Below are 19,168 nucleotides of genomic sequence, written 5' to 3'. Positions count from 1 at the left end.
ATCCTTTCTACATTTTATGTACTTTTACTGGGATCTTATGTGATAGGACAACAAAAAGTGGTGCAAGATTTTTAAAACAAAATTACTAATTCAGATTAGTATGCAGCCATCCAGAATCTTTACTTTGTAGAACCACTTTTCACCACAATTCCAACTGCAAGGCTCTTTTTATTTGGCGTCTCTAGAAACTTTGCACATTTAAAGACATTTTTACTTGTACCGGAATATTTTTACTTGTTCTCTGATGCTCGCAATAGGTCGCGAGCAACAGATCCTTTAATTGTCCATTGATTCTGCAGTAATTGAACCCCTTCCCCACATCCTAAACTATTGCAACCTCTAACCTCTAATGATTCCTCATCTGTACCAACCAGTTTGCCTGCCCCTGCTGAAGAAAGATATGACCAAAACATAGTGTTTCAACTACCATGTTTGGTTCACGGTGCTCAGAATGTCAATTAGTTTTTCTTTTTTTTAATCACACAGAATTTTGTATAAAGGTGAAACTTTTATGTCACCTTTAAAATGTTCACCTGACCAGAGCACCTGCTTCCACGTGTTTGTGTTCCCACTAGCTTGTGACAAACTGCTAAGGGAATCGCTTCTGACTTTCTTTCAACAGTTTAATGATCTTGTCACTCCTGAAGCTGCAGTATGTAACTTTTATAATAAAATATATTTTTACATAGTTGTTAAAATTGTCACTATGCCATGACAGTATGAGACAGATAATCTGTGAATAAAAAAAATTGAGCTCCTCTGGCTTTTCCCAGTGCTGCAAGTCTTACTAAAAACAACCAATCACGACTAGGAGGAGTGTCTTAGTGCTATCAATCATGTCCATGTTCATGCCACTCAGTGCTCCATACTTTGCATTTAAACCTCAAAAGAGCTCAAATGACAATGCAATGACTTTGTAAGCTTATTTTAAAATTATTGAATTTAAATATATTTTATTAATCCCATGGGAATATGACCTATGTGGACTTGTTTTAAGCAAACACCTCAAACTACATGTTGTGTTGAGTGATATAGAAAATTTAAAGAAATATGATATGAGGAAAGGAACTGTGGACCTTCACAAGTCATGTTCATCCTTGAGAACAATTTTCAAATGCCCAAAGGTGTTCATCTGCTTGAACAATCATAACCCTGATAAACACAATGGAAATGTGCAGTCTTAATTCAGGAAGGTGACAGGTTCTGTTTACCAGATGAATGCGTTTTGATGTGAATTAGCTATTGAGAGAGAAAATAAAAACAGGCAATGAAGATACTCACAAAAGCTATATTACAGTTTACAAATGCAGAAAGACACAAATCATATATTTTTGTGAAATCTATGGTTTTATGAAGCAAAAATATAAGTGCTTGGGCATACTGACCTTTGTTACCTCTTAATTAAATAAGGAAAAGATTGCAAGACTGCAACAGAATCCCAAATATGAAGTACAAGGATGACTTCGTCATGCTTGCGGAGGCATTTTAATGCAAGAGGGAAAAGTGCATTTCACAAAATAAATTGTATCATTAGGAAAGAATATTATGTGGAAATATAAGTTTCTCAAGCCATCAGTAAGTCAAAGCTGGGCACAGAAGAGTCTAGCACAATGTGGATTACATTGTCACGGTTCCTTTCACTCAAAGGAAAGGCCTACCACATTTTATATCAATAAATCACCTAATTTGGAATAAATTGTTTACATTGTAACTTCACAGCTGATTCGCTATTAGGTTAAAACACACACACCATTGTCTGACAGACTTGTCTGTAGCTGAGGTCATAAAACAACTTTTAAACTCAATAATTAAATAACAAATGGAGTCAATTTCTACATAAATATGTATTTTATTTGAAGCACAATCTCAACAGCTTTATATACTATGTTCATTTTCAGTCCTTTATCTTATCTCTCCACTACAATGTCTTCAACAAAGCAAAAATAATCAATAAACCAAACAAACAAAATGAGAAAGCCATTATTCTAGACCAAAGCAAATTGATGTGAGAGTGCATCTATGGGATATGGAAACACACCAACAGTCATTGTGTGTCTTGACATCAGGATCTCCACAATAATAATAAAAAAAAAAACATTACAAATAATTAAATACATGTACACAAAACTGAACAAGAACTCACATAAGTCCTTGTATTACCCTGAGCTCTCCAAAACACATTTTCCAACTAAAGATTTGAGCCAGAAAATGCTAGAAGTGTCTTACACACTTGTGTCACAGTACTTTGGCTCTGTTGTACCAAGCAATAAGGCCACCACGATGGTGTGACTTTTTTGAACCTGGCTTTACATGAAGAATGTAATTTTTTCATCTGTGCATTTGTACACACAGGTTGTATTCCAGGTACCAAAGCTTATAACAGGGACAGTTTTAAAGTGGACCACCCAGTGTAAAGTGTTCTCTCTCATTTTAGCTTCTGTTCACACAGCTCTAACTCCAGACCAATGCTTTTGAGTGGGATGAGTTCAGCTGCACATTTTCATAACGCTCTCCATTTCCCTGAAAGCAGAAGCAAAAATGTTTATTCTGCAGCTGTCTGAACGCTTTTATCACAGTGAGACAACTCTTTGTGTGACGGTGCTGTGACTCTCACCTTGGACGCTATAGCTTTGAGTTTGCCAAGCAGTGAAGGTTTGGTATACACAACTTCATCCTCCATGTCTCCTTCATTCTCTCCCTCCATCACAGCACAGCTGTCAGCAACCGGCATTTCACACTCCTTGTTGGCAGACATAACCAGCCGGGAGTACTTGTACTCCAACCTTCCAGAGACAAGCAAGAGAATAAATATCAGATAAGCATGTGAGAAGGGGGGAAATGAAGAACAAAAACAAGAAAGAGCCAAAAGGACAAAAATGATTAATGAAAGCACAATGAAAAATAAACATAAAAACTAAATGAAAAGGAAACAATGGGAAGGAAGACGGGTCGAAGGAAAAGAGACGAAAAGAAAAGAGGAAACAAGAGTAAGCAGAAATGAAGATTTTTAAAAGAGAAAGGAAATGAAAATGAAAAAAATGGGAAAAGGTCAAAGGACAAATGGATTATGAAGGAATGGTAAGCAGAAAGAACAAAGCGAGGAAAATGGAAAAATAGCAAGACAAAAGGAAAACATATAAGGTAATAAGAAAAAAGAAACATTACAACATAAATTGATAAAAGAAAAGCTGAAAAGGGAAAGAGACAATCTAAGGGAAAGAAAACAGTTGAGTGAAATCAAGTTAGAAAAACAGAACATGAGGGAACCACAACGAACAATAATGATGAATAATGAACAAAAGGGAAGCATAGGTAAAAATACAAGAAAATAAAAATTGAAGAAATCTCGAGGGAACATTGACAGGTACCGTTTATTCTTCTTCCAAAAGTAGCAAGTGAGGCAGACGAGCAACACAGCAGTGAAAATCCCCGTCCCCGCACCAAGATGAACCCAGAACTCCATACTCTGACATGGCACAGTTTTCTTATCAGGCAAGGTTACGCCACCTATACACAGCTTTGGCTCAGTCCACACATACAGCATGTCCTGAGGAAGAACAAATATATTTACAGAATTACATAAAGCCATGACAGGACCCTAAAAGGCACAGAGTTGGATTAAAACTGTACTTTATTTGAAAGTACCGTATTTTCCGCACTATAAGGCGCACCTTCAATGAATGGCCTATTTTAAAACTTTTTTCATATATAAGGCGCACCGCCGTATAAGGCACATAGAATAGACGCTACAGTAGAGGCTGGGGTTACGTTATGCATCCATTAGATGGAGCTGCACTTAAAGGGAATGTCAACAAAATAGTCAGATAGGTCAGTCAAACCTTATTAATAGATTACAAACCAGCGTTCTGACAACTCCGTTCACTCCCAAAATGAATAAACAGCTGTTGCTTCCTCCACTTCCGCACCATTGATTCAGTTAATGTTAAATTCTCTCGCTGCTGCTCTATTCCCGTGTTCTACTGCGTGACTGATCGCCTTGAGTTTAAACTTTGCGTTGTAAGTGTGTCTCTTAATAGGAGCCATTTTGGGGTCTTTACACAAACACACAAATGGAAATGAAACGGCACTGCTTCGTGCAGTCATATATCCCAGCATGCACCGCGCGCTTCTTCTTCTACAGGGGGAAAATGAAGTCAGCGGCTGCTTACCGTAGTTGCGAGTTGTGGCTCAATATTGGTCCATACATAAGGCGCACTGGATTATAAGGCGCACTGTCGGCTTTTGAGAAAATTTAAGGTTTTTAGGTGCGCCTTATAGTGCGGAAAATATGGTAGTTCAACGGGAAAGAGGGTAATGAGAGAGGGGAAAGACATGCTGCAAATGTCACCTCCATGTCGGACTGAAATGGGAATCGAACCTGCAACCACCGCCACGAGGACTAAGACCTCAATACGTGGGTCGTGCTTTGTCCCTGCCCCACCACAGCATCCCAATTCTTTAATATCTTAAGTTGAATATGTCTGACTAAAGAGCCAAACGAAAAACGCTCCACTGTTTCATGTTATGACAGCAGACACACACGCACACACACCTGTTGTCCTCCTTTGCAGACTCCCTCTATCAGATGATAGTCTCTCACTGTGCATGTAGGACAAGCCCCTGAGCTTTCCCAAAAGAAATGAAAGGTGCAGCCATCACATGTTCCTTCAGGGCACTGACTGAAATGGCCAAAAGAAGACCATATTACTTCTTCAACAGCATTACTCTTCAGTCTGTAACCTTAACAGCAATGATAAAGGTCAAAGGTATTGCTGAAAATAAAATGCAGCAACAGAGAAAAGTAATACCTCGGAACAGACAGCTCTCCTTTAGTGCTCATATCGGGATTACAGCGAAGAGTCCACAACTGTACTCCGACCCAATTCACAAGATGAAGTTCCCTCAAAAGATCTTAGGAGAAAAAATATTACAGAAGTATACATTATATATATAATTATATATATTCGAGTTTGAGTTTTTTGTAAAAAAAAAAAACATCTGATATGACAGATGACCTGACCTGAAGAAGAAGTTAATATCAGGCACTTTCTTAGACTTCTGAGGAAACAAGTCTGGTCTTGCTTTTATTCCTTCAAGATTATCATCTACAGTTGCACCTGGGCAAAAAAAAAAAAAAACATACAATAAGCCCTGCAGCCCGAAAGTCCTGGGGTCTTTCTGCGTGGAATTTCTATGTTGTTCCTGTGAATGTGTGGGTTCTTTCCTGGTATTCCAGGTTAATTAGTTACACTACATTTGACTTAGTTATTAGTGGATGTGTGAGAATGATTGATTGTCCTGCGTTTCTATGTTCCCCTCTGACTGACTGGTGACCTGTCCAAGGTGAACTCCGCCTCTCACCAAATGACTGGTGTAGATACACACCAGTGCCTCCATGAAATGGATAAACAAGTATATACAACAGGTGGATTGATATTATGTGCAGATTGAGTTTTCATTACACTTTCATTTGTATAGGGACCTACAGTATATGCAAATGCATTTCTGTTGGCTTTTAAAGGGGAAAAAAGGGCAGAAGAAAAAAAACAGCAATTCTATTTATTTTGACTGCTGCTGGTTTTCACACTAAGTTATCCAATGTTCGCTTACCAAGAAAGGTGTCAGCCAGGTTAATGGACTGCGAAGAGAGCGCAGCGAGGAATCCTTGCCTGCTTGCTGGGATTATTGTTGACTGACAGATGAAGGTCTTCACGGCGCTGGATCCCTCGGCTTTCTCCTTCTGGGAGCTGGAAACTGACATGTCCGTAGTGTTGTCTGTGCACACTGCCATGCGATCCTTCAAAACGAGAGAAAACGGCAAAAGGAATCCATCTGTGAACAAAAACCTTTAACTGATTGCGTTATTTACACTTTGTGGGGGCTTTTCTGTGCACACCTGTCCTCCACACAGACTAATGTTGAACATGTGGAAATACTTGGTTCCCTTGGAGGTAAACTTTGGACCATTCATGAGCGATCCTGCTGAGCCAAGGGGACTGAAGTCAAAAGTTAGCGTGACATTGCCCTCTGTGTGGATAAAGTGGCAGTCACTGTAACACAGTCTGTGGTCCTGGAAAGCACAGACACGGTTTTTAGGGTTAGTTTTCCCCTCTAGCGTCCTAAAATAGAAAAACAGCATGATCCATAAATCTGCACCGCTTACAGACCTTATCGCTCCGGCTAGCTGGCCCACAGGCTTTACAGGCATCAGAACCCGGCGTTGCGTGCGGCTCGAGGTAACTGTTGCGTGGACACTCTAAGCACTTGCTGGTGAGTGTGTCTATGTAATGTCCAGGTGGGCAGGGCACACATGCTGAGCTGGAGGGCTGGGTGCTGAGGGCACAAGCCCTGCAGCTGGAGGACACACCATCAACCGCGTTAGTCACAGTGATGGAGAAGATGCGTGCCACGTCATTGACATACCGACGTACCTGAGGGAGCAAAACAGTATCACCTTACTTGTGAGACAAACCTGTATTACTATTATTATTGTTGTTGTTGAGACCCATAAATGTAATATTTTTCTTAATAGATTTTTGTGAAAACCAAGATATATCTTTAGAAATAAAAGTATGTGATGACAATCTCCCTCTTTAATCTCCCTCCATATGTGGCGTCTTGAATATATCATGAGAAAAAGAGGACTTTTATTGTAACCAGTAATATTATCCATATTGGTGACTATGTTCTAAAACCTGAGTAAAGCTGTGTATTCGTACTTACATCTGAAGGTTGGTTTGTCCTCTGGAAAGCCCATGTGTAGGAAACCTGCTGCATTTTTTGACATGGTGTGTGTGTAGGTTTGTCTTTTTTGTGTTTTCTCCCATGACTGCACAACTGTAGTGCTCTTCCTATTGATATCCTAAAAGTGAACATTAAAAAAATTACTCTGCAAGCATTAATTTATGCATTTACAGAGCAGCGGAGCTGTGTTAGGAGGCGCTCTCACCATCATGAAGTAGAACTCACAGTCAGCCATGCACGAAGTTTCAAATTCAAATGTGATGCGACCAAATTCTGTCACTGACTGGCTCGACACTGATGTAGGCAGCCTGATGGTCAATGCAAACAGAAATAGGTGGAATCAGTCACAACAGGGGGAATCGGAGAGCTGAGGGACAACACAATATGAATGCACTTACTTGAAGCCGGGAACATGGATGTTAAGGATGAGATAATCATTATCAGAGCTGCCTGCTCCACTGTGAATATGATCTCTTGCTGCTTCCCAACCTGAAAAACACATCAACAAGACATTAGTTTATCTTATCTCTTTTTAATAAACAGATATGACCATAGCTGCAAGAAGGTAGACGTTTTTTGTCATTTTTCAAAAGGGTTTGGCTTAATAGGTTACTTGGCTGTCTTGAGATTCTTTTAAAGGTTGTGACTTTGTTTCTTTCCTGTCGTTATACCTGAACATAGCCTAATCATATTATTAGTGTTTGTGTGACAAAAACGTGGGCAAAAAGGAAATATTAAAATCTATATCAGGTTACATAGTTTATTTCTCTTGTTAGTAAAGCATTGTTGATTAACTATTGAGATCAATTATCAAAAGGTTTTTAAAATCTCATCTGTAGTTAAATTGTGCATTATTTTCTGAAGATTTCAAAAGTACATTTCCTTTAAGCTGGACTTCCTTACTTTGTCCAGCTGGCTTTTATAAAACATATAGGACCCAAGATCTATCAAAAGAACTCAACACAATGATCTGTAAAGAATCATTGTTAGTTGTTATGAAGCATGAGTGTGCTAGATGGTCCTTTTCTATAACTTGAAAAGCACAACAGGAAATCACCAAAACTGAAAAGTATGAAATATCCAAACGTTGAAATGACCAGCATCCCAATAAAAAACACAAAATGTTACAATGGTAAATAAGATAAATGAAAAAAACTAAGTTGACTACAATGGAAACTTTAAAAGACCACAGCGAGTTTGATATTAATATTGGACATACAAATATTATGATTTTTTCTTTAATTACTCCTAAAACTTACACGTTTTATTCACATCGATCGGCCATGTAAAAACCCAGAGATGATAGATTTAATTAGTTTGTAAGAAAATCCAAAACCAGGACACCATGGGATGGGTAATGTGCTTTTTTTCACGTTGTCCAGTAGCTGAATCAGCTGATACTGTTCTGCTTCATACCAGAGATGTCTGAGGTGCCAAAAAAAAAAAAAACATACAAGCCAAATCACAAAAAACTGCCATTTCAAGATCAAGTAGATCTTGAAAAAAGGACTATTTTAAGAGAAATTCTAGAAAATCTGGATCAATAAAAGGCAAATATGAAGAAATAAAGGAATATTTAGCCATTTGTAGAGCAATTAAACTTATAAGCTTGTATAAAACAATAAACTAGTAAATTCTATTAACCTAAATAAATTCAGAGGCTCAAACCGTAGAAGGGGCGGAGTCTTTTTAGACACAAAACGCTAGATTAAAGACAGCATGTAAGACACCCACCATTCATACGGTCACATTTAGTGTTGCCAACATTGAAACAGGAGGTCTTCATGTTAGACGGAAGAACATTCCACCATTTATACTCATAACCCAGGATGGGCTCGGTACCAGCTGGACACCGATGGCACGCTGGAAAATGAAAAACGTTAAAAAGTACAGCTAAGATAACACACACAGGATGACGGTGAAAAAAAAAAATACACAAGTTTTTACGTTTCAGTCCGTCAGAGTACATCCCGGTTGGACAAGGGGAGCAGGTGGCCGTGTCGTTGTTATAGAAACCAGGGTTACAGGGGGGGCATTCCTCCTGTTCGCCACTCTCAGGCAGCGCTTCTGCTCCAGAGATGCCCTCTAGACAGATCTTGGGCTCAATCCACTTATATATGACCTGTGTCTAACATTACGTAAAATGACAAAGATCTCAAAGTGAGATAACGCAACATGCCCACTCAGCAATGTTTGACAGGTGTCAACTTCTCCCTAACCTTGCCTTCGTGGTCACATGGTGTGTGAATCTGGAAATAGTCCTTTTTGGAACATGGAGGTCTGCTCTTGCACTCAGATGATCCTTCCTCTGTCAGGTAAAATATGATTATCCAAAGCAGAAGAATTAGTATGGGGAAAAATTGAGAGAGAAAGAAACAGAGCACATCTTCTAAAGGGATATTTTACATGTACAGAACTGTTTGCCATAAATTCCTGCTAAATAAAATTGGATTTTTTCAAATTAGATTGATAATGGACTAAATTAATCTCTATCCTCAAAATTCTAAATACTGTAGCCCGTTATGACAATGTGGAATAATGTTTCTATGTTTTATACATTTATTAAGAATAGAAAACTAGGAAATTACATTTACATAAGTATTCACCGCCTTTGCTTAATACTCTGTTGATACACTTTTGGCATATGATGGCACAAACGTAGCACAACTATGTTTAAGAAGTTTCACCCATTTTTCTGTGAAATACTTCTCAAGCTCCATGAAGTTGGACGAGAGACATCTGTGCAGAAATTTTCAAATCGCACCAGAAATGTTCAATTGGACTCAAGTCAAAACTCTGACTTGGCCGTTCCAGGACCAAGTCACTCCTTTGAAATCTTGGCGACATACTTCGGCTCATCGCCCTGCTGAAAAATGTTGAACTTCATGGCAAAGGCTGTAAATACTTACATTAATGTGATTTCTTTAAAAAAAAAAACACACAAAAAAAACTTGGATTTGGATTAGGGCTATGGCATAATATGAAAAAAGTGAAGCACTGTGAATACTTTTCAGATGCACTGTACAATACAAAAACTAAATTATTTGGAGAGTTGTTTTGTGAAAAAGACAGAGCAAATCCTTCAGTAAAAAATTATCTTAGGTTTTGAAACACTTTACATTCTGAGGCACAATGTTTGCAGCTTTCCAGGATCCTTATAATGTGGCTATAAAGTGTAATTGCTGTGACAGAATCACTGGTTGTAGATTTATCGTTTAAAATCATGGCTTTCAATAGAGATTTCAGTAACGTCCACTGGCAAATGTTCTTGGTAAACTCAACACAGCTGCATTTCATGAACTACCGACCCTGGTCTACAGTGGAAAAAATGGGCCAGTGAAGATAAAAGTTCAGGGAAAATAAGAATTTTTAAAAAAATGTCCCATAGTCAAAATGTATTTTCAGTTGTTTTCTATGCTTCATAACAATGTAGTGTTCTTCAAATACTGAATTAATTTAAAAAGATTTGCATGTGCCTAACATGCCATACCTGCATACTCAGTGGTAGCGTTGCATGGGGTGCAGGAACTGGCTCCGTGGCCAGAGTAGGTGTCCCGAGGACAGGATTCACATGTTGAGGAGCCCGGAATGCGACTAAAGCTCCCTGGCTTACAAGGAAAACACTCTGATGTGTATGCAACACCTTTTGGATAGAAAAGACAGGTTGGGGGGAAAAAAAAGGTAATATTGGATATGTTTCTATAATTTAATTTAATTTACTTTTTCTACACAACCAAAATGCAACCAACACGGATAAATTCACTCTTCTCTGACCTTCAATTTGAATGTTTTTCAGCAGGACAGGCTTCACAACACTGGACCTCATGACAACACCTCCTGTCCTCCAGTACAAGATGTTGGTGCCAGATTTCAAGTTCACCTAGAATACATGTTATGCATCATCAGCTTGCCATAAACAACGTCTGTGTTTACAGCAAACACTGTAGATTTTCTTAACAAGGATGGCTAAATTACTGATATAGATTGACCTTTTCATGCAATACTTGTGGTATCAATGCAAATGGTTTGAAAGTGTCGGCAAATTAGTAGAATTAATGGATTAGAATGTAAAATGGCATGCTATGCTGCCACACAATCTTCTCTTAAGAATGCCTAACACCATATTCTAAAAAAAAGAAAGAAAAAAACACCAGTTCAACAGATACGTTTGAAACAGGTTTAAAATGTTTCTGCTCACACTCAACAATTTGAAACTAAGCACTATGATCAACCCAAATGAATTATCTGGTTTTATAATCTGTGTGGAAAAATACTGCAAACAGCCTTTTGTAACTTTAGTGTCCTCCTGTGTACCAGGAGGCTTCCTGCTTGTATCCACCTACTGTTTGCTACTCAAAGCATTCATTTTAGAAGAGCGGGGCAAGCGGCCAAAAACACCTACCGTGTGGGTTCCCCATTCTCCATGATTGGTGAGCTGGAGCCACTTTGTATCAGTTGACTGATCCATCTCCTGACACTGGTCATTCTGAATCTGCACAAAAAAACATCAGTAGATAATACTCTGTTTATTAGCAAAACGTCTTGCATAATTAATACCAATAAGACTGAGACACTCTTTTACTAAAAGAAAGAGCTTGTGGGTTACTCACAAAGAATTCAAACAGCAGACTTTTATCAGGATATTGATACTCAAAGCTGACAGAGCCCTGCTTTTTCAAGTGAACAGCATAAATAAGAGAAACTGTACACTCGTCCCTGTTGGACTCAAGATAGTTTCCTTGAGGCACCCAGGAAGAACTGTAAGTAAAAGAACAATGTGAGTAAAAGTGTGGTACAGGTTGCAATACATTTTTTTTTTTTTAACTTAGTAACCTGTTGCAGGTAGGTTGGGCATCTCTTTTGGGATCGTTCCCCAGAGAAGTTGCCACGCTTCTGAATCCAGCAGGCATGGTATCCCATTGGTCAAAGCGAATACCGCTGCCAAGGGAGTAGCTTCCTGCTGCGCACTGGGTGCACTCCTGAGCAGACATCTCCAGGAACTCCCCAGCTCTGCATGAGAAGGCTAGGGAACACAAAAAGGGACACAGAATGAGATGAAGAGGAAGAAATGTCCAATAAATAAATCATTTCTCAGCCTTTTTCCCCTAAACTATGTTACATTCAGATACCCTGAGACAGACTAAAGCTGACAGACAAACAGCGGTGCAAATCACTGCTGCACTGAACTTAATCCTTACATCCTGTTACACACTGTGTCTATCTCTGTGCTATTTTCCCCTGAGCCATCAAGTCGTGGTGCCTGGGTTTGTTTGACAGTGTCAGCTTTTCCTCATACCTGATCTGGCTTACTGACAAAACAATGGAAGCCAACAACGTTTTTTAGGAAGTGTGAGAGAAATATGCCTCTAACTAGCAAGAGTGAGTGAAAAGGCTTATAGGTGGCATGTTTCCACTTAATCAATCTGATGACATACCGGGTGAAAATTATGCCAGGTAATGTGGATCCTATGAACTGCTGTGAACACAAGAGATGGTTGTTCTCCCAGTAAAATTAATAGAAAGCTGGAAATTAAGAAGGAAACAAAAACAAAACAAAACAAAAAGTAAGAGCCTTCTTACACTGCAGAAACATCTGACACCATAAAGGCACCTCTTAGAAAAAATTGATAGCTACCATTTTGTGCAGCATAAGGAAGGAAACTAACAAGGTTTAACTCTCTTTGTCTAACATTTGTCAATGCAACATTGTAAAAGATTATGTTTGAGATAATTATTAAGACAGTAATTAAGTTTTGTAACAACACAGGATAAACAGGCTCTAGATTGATCTAAAACAAAACCTGCATTACTACCTTGCTCAAGATCCGAATTCATTGCATAGCTAAATTCAACGTTCCTGGTTCCATTGTCAAAAGCTTTTCATGAGGGCAACCTCCCAACAAAAAGGATTTTAAATGTATTTTAAATTATACTTTTTTAAATGTCAGGGCAGATTGAGAAACGTTGCAACATTTCTTGCACTTCTGTCTGTAACATGGAGCTATTTTTACCCATTTTGTTGAAAACATTAAATCTGTGATTAAACAACCCAGCTTTTATCTCTGGTACACAAATTGAAACGTATGTTGTAGCCTCAAACACAGAGTAATATGTTACTCAGTAGCCAGTTGCCTGGGATACTTGTAACATGCCTTAAGTTAAATTGCAACATTATGACATAACCTTGACCTTAACCTGCCCATAACCACTGGAGAAAGGCACCAGCCCCACATCAACCTACAACAATAAGTTAATATAGACAATGGACGGATGAACAGATGCTGCTAAAACATTAGCACTGACAACTTGCATTACATATAATTACTCTCATACAAAGGTAACATGATCTTAGTTTGATTAGCTTACCATCAAAGCATGAGATGGCATCATAAATAAATAGTAACTAAATAGTAACAAAAAGACTGCCTGTCCTATTAACTTGCTGGAGGCCAGGGGTTCTTCTAGGAAGACATGATCTGGCCACACAGTAACAAACAAAGCACAAATATATAGTTATTTTTCTTGCAAATGCAACAGAGTTACTGTGTTACTCTTTATGCAGTAATAATGAGGGATGATGGACTGATAAAACTGTGGATTCTCTAATCAACCTCATAAATATATACTAAAATATAGTCAAAACAAGTGTTAGCATACACTCCACATGATCCCAACTTACTGCACTCTGTGCCCCTCACGGGTTGTGGTAGTCCGGTGCAGAACCCGGGATTCTGCGGGAATGGCCACTCTCCACCGAGATCCTGTGCTGTCACACTCTGTGTACTCATAATAATAGTCAATCTGTGAAAAAAAAAAAAAACAGAAAGCATCTGCATAAGAAATCACACACCACAACAGGCATAGCACCAAACAAAGAACCAATCGGGGGTCAAGGCAGGTCATCACTGTGAGGTGGGGGCTCCACCCAAAGGAGAGCGCTGAGTCACCTCACTGTGAATATCCGGCAAGAGAGTGCTGCTGCAGTCGCAACAAACACTGATATCACTTTCCATGTCCACTTGCTTAGAAGAACTCGAACAAGACATGAGTGCCTGCTCTAGCTGTTATCTGTCCAGCTCTGACCCCTCCTCAGGCTAGGACACTTAACATACTATCTCCATGGAGATGGCAGTGGGGACAACGGCATTTTACCAGGAACTGTTTACAGAAACATCTAGACATTTCCCCACTGAATCCAACAGTTTTAGTATTCAACACGAAAGTGAAACCCATTTAGTAAATGTTCATGGACATGGGCTTTGTTTCAGTCTTTGCAAGAACAAAGAAGGGAGGCCTACTATTATAAATTACCACAGCAGATAAAGCCCATCATTTGTGAATAGCACTAAAGTGAAAATACGTTGACAGTAAAGCAAATGCAGCAGATATCTGAGGCAAGATACCAAGAAAGATTAAAAAACCAAAAATAAATTAGGATCATAGTTGCATTCTAATGACTTGTGCTACTGTGAACCCTAATCTTCTCTTTTTACTCTGTCAGTAGTTGTGAATGATCACAGATAAAGTAGTTTTTCTTTTTAAAATAACAGAAACAACACCAACTAGGGGTGCACCGATTGCAGTTTTCTGGTCGATACCAATTTTTTTTTGTCTGAAATGTTGATCAATAGAAGCAGAAAGTCGCTGAACTGGCAACAGAGGGGTAAATACTGCTAACTGTAAACGTACAGACATGACCTGGTGGGCCGATCTATCAGTCAAACCTTTCTCACAGGAGAGCAGAGGACAGTGGTTTATTTTAGATCTTTGCCAATGTAGATAAGGTTGGTGGATAAGATCGGCTACACATGTAAAAATTGCCCAATTGCTGATCTCCCAAAATTAAGGAAATAGGCACAAATAAATCAGCTGGCTGATAAATCAGTGCACCCCTAACAACAACAACAACAACAACTAGCTAGAATTTTCTATAAATTAATCAGGCTTACTTCAGATTAAGTTTGTCCCATATGAAACAATGCATCATAGTCAGTGTTTCTTTTTATTCTATTTTATCATAAACTATGATTTAATTAAGACAAAATCTATCCTCCCAGGAAACAAGCTTCCATGCTAGTTTTTGTTCTTCTGATTTTAGCCTTGTATTTTGTTTAAACAAATTTACAGGAAATTCATGGAAGCTCAGAGTTTTGTTTTCTTTCAAACAGACATTTGTATAGTGATATAACACTATATCATCCTTCAAAAATCAAGGCTATTTTAGAGAATTAAAGGCCATAGGGTAAAGGTCCGTCTCCTATGTTTAGCATAGGAGCAACATTTGAGCCAATAATTTAGAAGAACGTTGCCCCTAACTGGTGTTTGGATGTGTGGCTGTGCTGCCAGCCTCCTCTGAGGAGGTGTTGAGGGAAGCCAGAGGCACAGGGAAGGAAAGGCCAGTCCATGCAGGAAACTGATAACAGCCTGAACAGCTCTTAGTGGTGAAGTTCAATACACCCCAGAACTCAACATAGATGCATGCTACGTCGAACAAAACCACTGGAATTAAAGCGGTAAAGATGCACGGTTCCCCGGCCATCTGGTGTAAATCAATATCAAGGGTCTTACCTTAAACACATCACATAAACTAACCCGGAAATATGTCATCATTGTATTAATCGTATTCGCTCATCACTTGATTTGTTTATTTGTAGCCTCTAGTCAATGCGTCCTCATTCTTAAATGTCAGGTTTGGCATCACTCTAAATGCCCACAAGACAACCGCTGTTTTCCTTACCTCCGTACACTGCCGCTGTCCTTTGGATCCGTCAATGAAGAAGAGTGTGCAGAGGATGAGAGCGCATCGGGCGACGAACCGAGCCGAGGACCGCATTGTGGATCATGGAGAGAAGCATCAAATTTAATTTTTGAAATCAAAACAACGATCTCGATCCAGTAGGATTGTTTATAAACGAAAGCAGCGAGTAAAACGCTTGCTCAGCCACTCCTCGACACCTGCTTCTATCGCCTGTCTAGATGGCAGATTGTCAGCCCGGCCTCTCCACCTGCGATTATCCTCAGATTGTGTGCGCTCCAGGGGTTGACTCTCATCTGATCTGAGCAGGGCTCTGCAGAACGCCACTTCCGCTCGTATGTCAAAATAAAAACCGGATAAGTGCGCACAGCAAGGATTATTTTTATTTTGCAAACCAACACCATACTAACCTGCCTATTTGAAGTATCACTAACGAACATTGATGTTGATGTTGACTCCAACTTGATGAACTTGCATTTTCACATTGTGAGCGCTTTAGGTTGTTTTGGATTTTTGGTCTGTGACTCAAAAGTGGAAATATAAACGCTCAAAAACGTAACACATTTAACTCGGCCATTTATAATACTGAAAAAACAGTCCGATTTTGGACTGTACTTAGGACGCTCATAGGAGCGTCGGACGTCTAGTATCAAATTCTTAAGTGATGTAGTTCGTAAAAATGGGCACCAGAGGGCGATCAAACTTCACGCCAGCCGTTCAGTAAGGAGTAGAGCTCACACAGCTCACAGCACAGCTCAAGAAATTAGAATGTGTTCAGATGAGGCTCGTTTGTCAGATTAAAATACTTCTTGAAAATGCCAACTTTTCAGAAAGCACTAAACATTCTTTCCATGAAGCTCACCTTTCTGTTTTTAAAAAATTTATATTTTTATATCGGCTTGATGCAAGCAACCACCATGATAATAACAGAAATAATTTCTTGAAAACATCTTTCTGTGGGCATTTAATCCATGTAATGTGTTTCTGAAATTAATTAACCTTTCAATGATATTCTAACTTCTTGAAAGAGTGATTGTGTATCTGTTGAGGTTTTTTTTGTTGTTGTTTATTTTTATCAGTTCAGATGCAGACTTGATTATGGGCTTTGGATCATTGCCTTGCTGCAAAACCTAAGTGTGTTCATCCATAGTTCCATCAATTACACAATGCCAACAAAATCCTGAAGTATCAAAACATCCCAGGCCATCACATAACGACCATCATGTATAACTATCAGTTTGGTGTTCATTTTCTCAATCTTGCAACTCTGCAATAGATGCTCATTTTGCCCATTCCGGGGTGTATTCTACAACGTGTTCCCTGGAGGAATTGTGGCAAATAGTCTTTTTTTGGTGTTAACTTTGTTTTTGCCAGTCTTCCATGAAGGAGTGATGTGCGTGTTGCCTTGTTGACAAACTCTGCCACACGAGTTGTGTCTCTCCATCTGTCTTTTGGCTGCTTTTCTGATTAGTGTTCTCTTTGCCCAACCTGCCAGGTCATGTGAACAACCATATTTTGGTAGGATTTGTTGTTGAGTCATACCCTTCTCATGTTCAAATGAAGGCTTTAACAGTCCTTCATGAGATGTTCGAAGCTTTGAATATTGGTTTGTAAACTAGCCCTGCTGTAAGTGTTTCTTCTTTATTATGCTGTTTGTTTACCATTGTTCTCTAGTAAATGTCTGAGCAACAGCAGTACCCATGAACTCTATTTACTAATTAATTGACCTCAGAAGGTAGCTGGTTACACTTAATTTTATTTAGAGGTATTACACTAAAGAGGAGCATAATATAAAATGCATGCCACACGTTTTGATTTTTTTTTTTAATCATTGTAATGTTATAAATATGAAAAAATTTGAAGCCATTGTTATATTTAGTCACATATCTTATAAAAAATAGATCTATACCAGTAAACCAGGCTTGATAAACAATTGATGCAGAGCATTTGTATGAATATTTAAGCAGCAGTCACCCAATGGCAGACGAATTCCCCCTCTCTCACACTTTCTGTGAGGAGTGATGCCAGTCTGCCTATCTGCCCCTGTCGTTCTCCCTCATTCCTCCTTTCTCTTCATCATCTCAGGGCTATCACTTACAGCATTTGACTGTAACCTGAGCTCTCATATTCAACCATCTGTAACTCTCCCATAACCTCTACAGCCCAGGCCACAGCTCTGTGATCAGATGAGCTCATTAATTAATGCTGGTGAAGTGTAGAGCAACTGTATTAGTAACTGACCCTGAATCAGATGGTAACCAGAGTCTAAGCCTGAACCATGTGGGCCCACCCCAGCTTTCAAGCTCACAGTAGCCCAGGAACTACCCATCAGGGTAATGAGACACCCAGCAGCTAACACATGAAAGCCTAAAGAAATTCAAATTTATGCAGGTAGTCGAGGCAGGACAGAAAAGGGGTGTACAAGCGGTGAGACGATTTCTTAACTCAAGGATAAGACTGGACTATGGCTGTGTCTGGACACCAGGGTAACCATGTGTTTCTGAGGATATTAAGGCTACAAGTGAGTCTTTATTGAAATAGATATTTGATGGACTATACTATGTATTTTTTAATTCTCATATGAAGGTTTCAGGTTTTCTTTATTTGACAGAAGCTATTCCCGGATAACTAATTGTGCCTCAGCATCCAATGTCTCTTGTATCCACCTCATGTCAGTGAAAGTAAGACTTACCTTTTTGTCTCTCGTGGTCATTTCTCATTCTGCAAGCATGCATGGACTTCCCTGCTCATCTTTAGGCCACTGTTTTGGTAACTCTTCTGATGTTAACACTGATTCAGCACCTTCTGCAGAGTCAAATGGCTCTGTGAACAACAGAAACAATAATGGACTTTCAGCAGCCAACCCGGTCACATCTCAACCAGCAGAAACCACACTCAGCAGCTCACAGGAAGAGCAGCATAAACAGCTTCAGAGGACGTTCACTTGTATGTCCTCTAACTCTAGAAGAAGCAGGAACCTCAATGCAACCAAGTCAAACTCTGGCTACTACTTGCAGGATAAAGGTGAAGATTCATATTTTGAGTCTCCTCCAACGGGCACTAACCTCTCTGAGAGCTCAGAAGATGAGCTGATGTTGGAGCGAAGTCCAGAACTGGAACAGAGATATTCTCATATCCCAAGACCCTCCATAATTATCAGATGGCCAAAGGTAAGAAAGTCATAAACTTTAAGTTGCTTTAGCAAATATAACAAGTTAAGTTCCTAAACATTATGTAAAAATTGAGCCCCGGTGAAATAAATCATATTCTTATGATTATATTCGTGTTTCATGTTTTGTGTGTAGCTTTTGCTTACTGCAATACCACATGTAACCACAAGATGGCATTTAAACTCTATATAAAGTTGGAGACTTTATACTTTTTGAGGAAGTCTACCTGATAGAATCAAAGTGAAACTGTAAAACTTAAGAGTTTCCATTCTGTGGTTATAGAGTTTAGTGGCTATAGATAGGACCTCACTGAAATATGTTCTGAGTCCATGATCTCTCCTAACATCTGTTTTTTGTATGTGTGTGTTTATTTGAGCGCTGCTATTACTATGTTGTCATTATCTCACATTCCATGGAAAATAAGTATGAAAAGCAAATTTAGAATAAAAAAATGCCAAAACTTCTAAACAAACATTTATATAACATGAATTTATAAGAA

At 39.0% G+C, this 19,168-nt stretch overlaps 1 protein-coding gene across 1 annotated transcript; it reads right to left on the bottom strand.

The window, feature by feature from the left end:
* Positions 1 to 1,466: 1,466 nt before the first annotated feature.
* elapor2a (endosome-lysosome associated apoptosis and autophagy regulator family member 2a) lies at positions 1,467 to 15,797 on the bottom strand. The gene is given in 25 exon segments (XM_032550681.1): positions 1,467 to 2,520; positions 2,615 to 2,783; positions 3,369 to 3,547; positions 4,553 to 4,679; positions 4,809 to 4,861; positions 4,863 to 4,911; positions 5,021 to 5,117; positions 5,611 to 5,797; positions 5,897 to 6,070; positions 6,168 to 6,431; positions 6,724 to 6,768; positions 6,770 to 6,862; positions 6,950 to 7,052; positions 7,143 to 7,233; positions 8,479 to 8,607; positions 8,692 to 8,872; positions 8,964 to 9,052; positions 10,235 to 10,387; positions 10,519 to 10,624; positions 11,147 to 11,236; positions 11,355 to 11,502; positions 11,578 to 11,767; positions 13,424 to 13,481; positions 13,483 to 13,545; positions 15,482 to 15,797. Coding segments are annotated over 25 exon segments (3,003 nt in total). The 5' UTR covers positions 15,578 to 15,797; the 3' UTR covers positions 1,467 to 2,451.
* Between the last annotated feature and the right edge of the window lie 3,371 nt (positions 15,798 to 19,168).

The sequence above is a fragment of the Xiphophorus hellerii genome, chromosome 2 (genome assembly GCF_003331165.1).
Source record: "Xiphophorus hellerii strain 12219 chromosome 2, Xiphophorus_hellerii-4.1, whole genome shotgun sequence".
Taxonomy (NCBI): domain Eukaryota; kingdom Metazoa; phylum Chordata; class Actinopteri; order Cyprinodontiformes; family Poeciliidae; genus Xiphophorus; species Xiphophorus hellerii.
The sequence above is the reverse complement of the archived record's forward strand: the minus strand, read 5'-3'. Positions and strand labels throughout refer to the sequence as shown.